Source organism: Fragaria vesca, unplaced genomic scaffold, assembly GCF_000184155.1.
Source record: "Fragaria vesca subsp. vesca unplaced genomic scaffold, FraVesHawaii_1.0 scf0513160_u, whole genome shotgun sequence".
In the NCBI taxonomy this organism is placed as follows: domain Eukaryota; kingdom Viridiplantae; phylum Streptophyta; class Magnoliopsida; order Rosales; family Rosaceae; genus Fragaria; species Fragaria vesca.
The window spans coordinates 736,102-745,506 of NW_004443448.1; the positions used below are offsets into that span (position 1 = coordinate 736,102).

Genomic DNA, 9,405 nt, shown 5'->3' on the forward strand with positions numbered 1-9,405 from the left:
AAGTAGGTTTTAATTTGCAACTCTGAGATGCTTAAACCAAAAAAGAGATGATTAAACCAAGGAGATGCTGAATGTAGTGATCAAGCAAAGATTTAACTGTCTTTGCTTTGGTTCAGCTGCCACTAGATGCGTATCAGCATCTGTGTGGCAATATTGGCAGACGGAAAAGGAGGACGAATTGTGTTCTTAAACATTGAATCTGTACTTAAACATCGATTTATGCTTAAGCATTGAATTTGTGCAAGCTTTATATGAAGTTATAAACAGATACAGATTCGAGGTGTGAACTTTATCTGTTGTTTGTTTAAAACAAATACATTCACAACAGAATCCAATACTTAATGTAATGACTAGTATTAACCAGATTCAGTATGATCAAATTCATGTATGTATAGTTAATGTGAGACCCTGAATGGTCAATTTGGAACCTTGTCCAGAAAGACCCTAAATCTAATTTCTAGATTGCAAACAATACATGATCTTATCTTTTTTAATATGAACAAAAGTGAAAAAGCACCAGATGCTACTCTACTTCTCTTTCTTCTGAACTTTGTCTCTGTACCAATCTTTCCAATGACTCAACACCCACAATATGCTAACACAGATAGCAATAACAATCACGACCATCCAAGAAACCCACGCCCATGTCGGAACTTCTTCTCCGGCCGCCCCACTCATATAGAACAACCCCATCTTAAACATAAACAGAGGCCCCAGAACCCCTCTAAAAACACTGTAAAAAGCATAAAACCGAGGAGACAAGAAGTCATACAGTTTCGCAGCCGAAGCCGAATCAGCCCTTTGAAAGCTCGCAAGTGTCCAAACGTTCTGGCACCCGCTGGTGATCTCGGCAAGAAAGAGAAGCACAATGATGGCATAAGCCCCATGATGAACCACATAGCGACAAGTCGAAAACACGTACAGTGTGGCCAAGTGATGAAGAATGAAGAGAATTTCAGTAGGGAAGAAGATCAAGTAATGAAGAAGATCAACCAAGAAGTAAGCTATGCTGAATTCAAGAACAGTGTTTTCAAAAGGTGTGTTCATGGAGGCGAAAACGGAAGCTGTTCTCTGGCTGTGAATTAGTGCATGGATCGCCATGAAAACTGCAGGAGTGCTGTGAGCTAGAGAGATGACGCAGCTCGAAGCTTCCGGCCTATGCTTGGGACCCCAGGTTCGAAAAAGCAAGAATCTAGCGAAGAGGTAGATGAGCAAGAACATGGTGAAGAATGTGGGGAGCGTTGGGGTGAAAAGAGCCGAGGTCTCCATGGAAACTAAAACCAGCTAGGGTTTCAAGAATTCAGATTTCAGAGATAGGTCGAGGGATTGTGAAGAGATTAGAAAGATAGATTACCTGCTTTTGGAAACCGGGAGTGTGAAAGCTTTAAAGTATGATGGAGGAGGTAGAGGAGAAGTATAATGAAATTCAAGGGGACCAGCACCACGAATTATTATTTTTGACCAATAATGCTACAAGTCAGCCTATCTTTGTTTCAAGTTTTAGTGATGTATGCCTAATCATAATCATAATCATAATCCTAATCCTAATTCTGATCCTAATCCTAACCTTAATCGTAAATGGATTCGAGTTTGGATATGGGAGTGAACAGAATTTACTGGGTTTCAATTTCACAGCTACAAGCAAATTTGGACATGCACGGAATAGGTGGGTGGGATATTCGGGATACCAATTTAGGTATTCCACACGTAAATGATTTTGTGCTTGTAAGAAAGGATTATTCTTTGCTTCTAGTTCTAGGCTTCTAACAATCATTGAAATTTGTTGGGTTTTTTTAGTTTTTTATCTATTTTATTTTAAAGAAAGAAACGTTTGACACGAAAATTAGTTAAATTACAGACCAGAAAGTAAGAACAGGATTGAGAGCTCCAACCTGGCTTTTTTTTTTTTTGGGTAATCAACCTGGCTTAAGTTGCTGATGATAAGACCAGGAAAATAATATTAACTTTTTCAAAGGCAAAGGAACAGAAAAGAAAGAAAATCTAGGACATGTTTTCGGGATTTCTTTTCTGAAAGCATAAGTTTAATTTATAGAGGGGAACATATTCTGTATGATCCAATGAAAAAGAAAAAGGATAAAAAGAATAAAGTTACATAAAATTTTAACCATCCATCTATCCATGTGAGTAGTTCCAATGGAACATCGAGCGTGTACTTTTTATGTCCTCTGAATTCAATAAAATGCTGTCATTAGCAGTCTGAGTTTGACTGAAAACTACGTTTTCCATTTTACCAAACACGTTCTAGAAGAGGTCATTGTAGACATCTTTTCCTTGACAAGCTAAAACTCAAATTCTATCTCAAAACTTGCTGGATTATTTATTATTGAACTACCTGCAAGAACTTGTAATACGAGCTTCTACACGATCCGTCCAAACCCAGTTGAATCCTGTGATTACGTTCCTTGGTCCGAGCTCTAATTGATTCTTTGAGGTGGGCAGGATAGTGGACCTACATTACCATCCCTCCATCAATGGTGAGCACCTACACGAAGTAATTATGGTCAGTGAAGGAGAATTGGAGAAAACAAGTTGTGAGATGACAACCAAGACCAGGAAGGCAAAACTTATGACACCAACACCATTTCACTCATGATAGTAAAGTCTTAACGATCCAAAATATCTAGTTTTGGTAATCCACACACGTTCTTACTCTCTTGTACTATAGTTTATGGAGGGAAAGATGGCCGCTAAAACTATAATAACAGTTCCGTTTTTTATCATATTTGAGATAAAGTTAAATTATTTATGAAGGCTCGACGGACTCCAGTCCAGATTGAGCCCATTGTTCCCTGTGCAGGGTAAGATTAATACCTCTCCAGTTCCCATTTCAAGAAACATGCACAACAGTTCACATTTTGGATGATTATAACTTTGTCTCAACCTAAAACTGTTTAAGCTCTACAACTCACCATTTTATTCCAAGAAACTTGTATACTATTAACAACAAGAAGTCAAGAACAAAAAAGAAATATATTGATACCTGTCCAGTCATGTAGCTGGCTGCAGGGCTAAGGGCCAAGAATTCCACAAGTCCAGCAATCTCTTCAGGTTGACCATATCTTCCTGTAGTCACAACCACAACAATGACATTACTTCACTTACAAAATAATTCTAACAAATTGTCAAATATCCTTGAAAGCTACTAAAAAAATATAAGTAGAGCTTCCTCCAGTTCACCTAAGGGGATGGTCTGTAAAATTTTCTTCTCCAGTTCAGCCCCTAGCTCAGCAGTCATATCCGATGCAATAAAACCCGGGGCCACAGCATTAACCTGAGAATATTCAATAATAATGACTCACTCCCTCAACTAGCCTTATACCATCTTGGGATGTGTTTGATCACAGAATAGATCCAAGATTTTGAAACACTCACATTGATGTTTCTGCTAGAGTACTCCTTAGCAACAGTCTTTGTGAGGCCAATTACTCCTGCTTTTGCAGCACTATAGTTGGCTTGTCCAACATTGCCAACTAGACCAACAACTGATGCTATATTGATGATCCTTCCCTGCATAAATCACCATACAACTGAGATAAATCATAATTTTCTTTTGAGAATATATGAGTACGTGAAGTGTGTGGAAAAATATAATGCCAAAGTCAACCTCCTATATAACTGAAACTTCAATGAGCAGCTAGCATTAATAGGAATGATGTTTACCTTCTTCTTCTTCATCATAATTTTGGCTGCTGCCTGAGGATTAAAGTCAATTATCTCAGTTTACTGTGGAAATCAAATCACATAGTGATGAATAATTAAAATTCAAAATCACACACCTGGGTACATAAATATACACCAGTAAGATTTAGGTCAATGACATCCTGCCATTGCTTTAACTTCATTCTCATCAACAGACCATCTCTAGTAATTCCTGAAACAATGGTAGAAAAATTAGAGGTCCAAATTTTATTTTGAAGAACTATACAGCAGGAGTTGAGGCTGTAACAACCTGCATTGTTGATCAGTATATCAACAGTTCCCCAAGCATCAACTGCCTGCACATGTCAAACCATGAGCATACCGCAATTAGCATAATGACATCATACAACCAGATAACTATGAGAATGCACATTTACTCACAGTTTTGAGCATTGCTTCAACATCTGCTTCTTTTGAAACGTCTCCTCCAAAAGTAAGAGCTTGTCCACCAACTGCCTCAATCTACAAAAAAAAATAACCAAATGGGCTATCACTACTACATAAACCAACAAGCATGCTACACACGGAAATCAGCATAACTATATTCACTTCAGTAAGACATGCTAATATGATTTACAATGGATGATTCTATTTTACCTCTTGGGCAACCTCTTCGGCCTCCTTTGATGACCTAGCATAATTAACAAGAACCTGCATGCAAAACCATCAATTCCTTCCATCACTAATCAACACCTAATCAGAATGAACATTTTATACGACTCACTGACTACTGACAAGTCTAGGACTAACCTTACAACCAGCTTTGCCCAAAGCCAGAGCAATGGCCTTGCCAATTCCTCTAGAAGCTCCGGTCACCACCACAACAGGAGCCTCCACTTTTGGGACTGCTCCTGCACTTGCTTGTTCAAGCGTGGCCACCTGAGCCCTCACAACACCTGTAATTCCCATCATCACTATCAATTTACGAATTTCAAGGTTTTGGAAGGTGGATCACTTTCAAATTGAATCTGCTTTCAGCTCTACATTCCGAATTCCTCAACAAACAATCAAAGAAAAATGCATAATTACACATCACAACATATTGATGACCAATTCAAATCTCATACCCGCTTAATCCACATTCAAATGCAAATTACACATTTCACTTTTTTTTCGAAGGTGAATCAGTGTTCAATTCAGTCATCGCATAACGCAATGATTAACAAACTGCATTCAATTCAGTTTTCATCCAAAGGCAAATGCATCATTCATTACACTTGAAAAAGTTTCGCAGATTAATTCAAATCCACATTCAAACGAAATCCATAGAGAACGAAACATTTCGCTAGTAAAATGCATCAATTTACACATTTCAATTTATATTTCAAATCTCAACAATCAGATGCAAATTCATCGTTACATACCGAAACGCTAAGTAAACATCTTAATCCACATTCAACTGCAAATCTATGAACATAGTGAAATTCAAATGTACTAACCGGAGGAAGTGGAGGAGCTCTTGGATCTGTACTGAAGGCCAATGCTCCGGCCCGATCCGACCGGCGACCACCACTGCTTCAAACAGAAAGCCCTGGCATTGCCGGCGGCTCGGAACTTGATTCCGGCGGGCTTCAAAGCGACGACGTTGGATGCAGCAACGGAAGCCATCAGAGAAATATCGGAAGAATGCGAATGGAGAAAAGTGAAGCAGAGAAAATGCGGTTGGGGATTTCTTTATAAAAGGAGAGAAGGCTTTGATTTCTGTGCTGCGCGGCTTTGAGAACTCCGAAGACTAATCAGAGTGGCGATGGAACCAAGTGACTCGACTGAGCTGTTTTCTTCAACCAGGTGGTTGGGGGAGTGGGGCTGGAGTTGGGTTTAATTACCATGCAGCCATTGATGAGGAAGAGAAGGAGGGGCAGGGATGGTGAAACTGGGGATGGTGTGAGAGCTATTTTGGGATTTGGAGAGTGATACGGAAGGAAAAGTAGGTAGCCCGCTCAACTGTAATCCGACCCGCTTTTTGTTTTTCAAATTAAGGCGAACCGGGTCGGTTTTTACGGCCGGTCCGCTTATTGAGCTCAGTTGAAGATTTGAAGTCATTTTAAGAAAGGGAAAATGAAACAAGAACAACTTTGATAGAAATATAGCTAATCCCGGACAACTAACAAGAAAGACGTGAACGTGATAAACTGATCATGGATAGTGGCATCGGAAGTTTCACCGACGGTCGGCAATTCGACTGATTCGGGTGACCTTAAATTGAACTGGTTCCTTGCTAGCACTCTTTGGTAGTGTGAGGCAATGCTACTTGAGGAGGATATATACATGGTTTCTTCTGCATTATGAGCTGAGACTGCTTGGACTTCGGCCTGGCTACTTCTTTGAGTTCATCGTACCCTTGAACCAATGACTCAATGAGACTGAGGTTTATGAATCTTGATGTACAACACATCTTTCATCCTGCAATCTCCAATCAATATTCTAGTTATCTAGAATTCGATACTCAATTCAAAGTTCATGATTCCATGCTAGATAGTGTCATTAGTTCAACTACCCTCTCAATTTTCATCAAACAAAGAGATCATAGAGTCGGACCAAAAAAAAAAGAGAGAGACCATTAGTGTTAAATATTAGGATCAAGATAGAATACGCCGTAAATGACAACTCGAAATAAAATTTCAACTAAACAACAATCCTTAGTATACATTCAAAACGAGCACGAGGCTTCACCATCACATAACAAAGGCTGGAAGTAACTCATTTCCCTGTTTAAGCACTTTTCTGTGCTGGTTTCCTTTTGGAATTGTTCTTCGGACGGACCTTCACAAAAGCCTTTTCCAAATCCTGAAACAAATTAAAGATAAGAAAGTTAAAACCTTTACAACAAATTTTTTATTTTTTTGGGTCACCAGCTTTTCAACAACTTTGCAGCTACATTAAAATCACAGAAAACCACGTAAGGGTGGAGGGGAAGAGAGGCAAGAAGAGTGATAAGATGGACCATGCATATGATGTATCATCTATATATCTTTAAAATTCAAAACCAATCAGTCTATATGAAACGAGGTTACGTCAACAAATCAAATAAAATCAATTTAATCCACTAGCAAGTCAATCCCCTCTAAACTTCCCAGATTGCAAAACCAGATAAAGAACACAACTAAGTTTGGCCAGCAATATCAGAACTTCACTTCCAGCTTTCCAATGCCTGATGAACCCAGTAGAACCGCTTCTCTTTCCAATTTGTAAAGATAAATCTATTTCTGCACTGACAGTTCAGGAAAAGTAACTAGAATGACGCAGGAATTTCTGAAACTTGAAAACCCAAAGGACCATGAAAATCAGTCTCAGACCTGTTACTGTTAAAATACGACGACGTAGGGCTGTTTAATAGTAAGACGTTAGGAAGAATAAGAGCGCCTATTACTACATGGCACGTGCCATTGGCAGATGCAACTAAATATGAGCATGTTTCTGAGGACTTAATATCAAATAACAAATTGATGACAGGAACATTTCATAACATGACTTTTCAGGGGTATATCCAATGCAAAATTGATTGGGTGATCCGATCTCCCAAAACATGATGAATTAGGTTTCAAGTAAGGAAATGGACTGGGATGCTAGAAAGCACGAGTATATGATGCACGTATTGCAAAATCTAATTTGTCAATATTATATTTACCTGAATTGGTTCTTTCTCAGTCGGCTTTGCAGTCCAAAGAGTCTCCAAATTGTAGTAAGCTCTAGCATTCTCATCAAGAGCATGAACTATCACTTTCCCTGAAAAATAAGTGAAGATGACTATTACAAACCCTAAAAACCACAACAGGAAATACAAAAGTATAATTAGTTATCCTGATATCTGATTAGATTGCACTCTCCTGTACCCTAGAAATGCTATCTCGAAGTTGCAATATCGATGGCCAGAAAAGATAGTGAATAAATAATTTTTAGTTTTCCAACTATTCCAATGTAGGTCTATGCAATTGAACCAAACAAATCTGTGCGTACTTTAAATTGTTCTTGGAGCACCATCAATGATGATACTCCAAAGAGCAGGGCACATACCAGAGTCAATGACGATCCACTTTCCTCCCTCTTGCCCTTCAACGGTGGGAAGCACCAAGCGCGGAGCTCCTTTCTGCTTTTGCTTCGACTACTCACATAAAAAATCGAACCACAATCAGATCAGGATCAAGTTCATCATTCACTAGTCAATAACAAGATAATGAACCTATTTTAACCACCAAACAGCATTTTTTTTTTCATTACTCAAGCCTTTGAACCAGTAAAACCCATACATCTCAAATTCTCTGCTTTTACTTGAATTACTTGTATACATCTCGAATGGAAAATAATCAATGGAAAAGAAAGAACCGGAATCGATAGAGTTACAATCTGACAGTGATCAATTTTATCATTCATCAGTTCATATCAAGATAGAACCTAGTTAAACATCAAACAGTATTGTTTGTTCATTACTGAAGCCTCTTTCGACTCCGAAAACTACTCGACTCAAACTCTCTTTTTCTGTTGCTTAAATTGCTATATAAACAAAAAGAATCTTAACCTTTAGTGATCAAATTCATCATTCATTATGTGCTTCCATCACTGAAGCCTTTCGCCTTTCAAATAAAAAATTACACACAGCTCAAAATTTTCAACAGCAACCAAACAGAGGACTAGAGCTTCAATCAAATTAGGTAAAGAGGCAAGAAAAGATTACCTGCCTTGTAAATTAGGGCTTGGGCGATGTTCTTGACGTGCCAGGTGGACCTCCCGGTGGCGAGGACCATGAAATCGGCCCACTCGGAGTGGTTGTTCGCCGGTATGACCTTGACGTCGTCGGCCTTGACGTCGCTGAGAACTCTCTCGACCTCGTGGAGATCAAGCAGGCCTTCGTTGGCGGCGGCGGAGGTGAAGGTTTGGTGCAGAGATGGAAACCCTAGCCTCCATTGTTGAAGGAGCAGTGAGGACGACGATCGGGAGCGTAGAGCGGCCAACATGAGGTTTGCTGCTAGTGGTGTGACTGGTGATGACGTCGCCACTAGTAGGTTCGGGTTTGTGAAATGGGCGGGCGCGAACGGCGTCGTCTTGGGAGTTCTGGTTCCTCGAGTTAAAACGCACCGTTTAGGGAATGCGCACGTTAAATGTGACTAGTTGGTGCCTTGGCGGTGAATAGTGAATAGTGAATAGTGAAGAGAAAAGTAAAATGTCAGATTGTTAAACGATGAAAACCGGGTGCAAGAATTTCACGTGTGCGATTGAGACGTGAAGTGTGAATTTGAGATGGGCAGCTCTTAAATTTATTCTTTTTTTCTCCATAAAGATTTATGATTCTTTGATTTTTAAGAAGAAAAAGGTAAAAACAAGAGGACGTGGTAACGAGTATTTTATACTAATTTTATAAGATCAAGATTTATGATTTTTCAATTTTTAAGAAGAAAATAGTAACGAAAAAAAATACGGTAACGAGCGAAACGAGTAACTTGTATTGATTTTCGGCTTAGTATTAGTTATATGATGTATAATGTGATGGTGCAGGAAATTTTTTTTCTTTTTTGTGTACGAATACTTAGAATATCACAAGGTTAATGGGAGATTAACCGGTTCGAGTGGTATAATATAGAATGATAGATTGGTAGGTGGTTAAAGTTTATAATTTGGACGAGAAAGAAAAAGGGTTGCATATCAATTGGAGAGGAAGTTATAGGAAAAGCTCTGGTACTTGATAACAAG

At 39.0% G+C, this 9,405-nt stretch overlaps 3 protein-coding genes across 3 annotated transcripts; all 3 read right to left on the reverse strand.

The window, feature by feature from the left end:
• Positions 1-371: 371 nt before the first annotated feature.
• Positions 372-1,474, reverse strand: LOC101297983. The gene has a single exon (XM_004309997.1). It carries the CDS (start codon positions 1,267-1,269, stop codon positions 529-531), a length of 741 nt encoding a protein of 246 aa, XP_004310045.1. The 5' UTR covers positions 1,270-1,474; the 3' UTR covers positions 372-528.
• A 697-nt stretch (positions 1,475-2,171) lies between these two features.
• Positions 2,172-5,469, reverse strand: LOC101298282 (3-oxoacyl-[acyl-carrier-protein] reductase, chloroplastic-like). Its single transcript, XM_004309998.1, has 11 exons — positions 5,160-5,469; positions 4,471-4,616; positions 4,318-4,371; positions 4,102-4,182; positions 3,971-4,016; positions 3,798-3,892; positions 3,682-3,714; positions 3,394-3,528; positions 3,199-3,292; positions 3,002-3,084; positions 2,172-2,503 (listed from the first exon to the last, which is right to left on the reverse strand). The coding sequence occupies exons 1-11, from the start codon at positions 5,326-5,328 to the stop codon at positions 2,471-2,473; spliced, it is 969 nt and encodes a 322-aa protein (XP_004310046.1). The 5' UTR covers positions 5,329-5,469; the 3' UTR covers positions 2,172-2,470.
• Positions 5,470-6,255: 786 nt separating this feature from the next.
• On the reverse strand, positions 6,256-8,718 carry LOC101298570 (protein Iojap-related, mitochondrial-like). The gene is made up of 4 exons (XM_004309999.1): positions 8,397-8,718; positions 7,735-7,822; positions 7,349-7,446; positions 6,256-6,507 (listed from the first exon to the last, which is right to left on the reverse strand). Exons 1-4 carry the CDS (start codon positions 8,670-8,672, stop codon positions 6,433-6,435), a joined length of 537 nt encoding a protein of 178 aa, XP_004310047.1. The 5' UTR covers positions 8,673-8,718; the 3' UTR covers positions 6,256-6,432.
• Between the last annotated feature and the right edge of the window lie 687 nt (positions 8,719-9,405).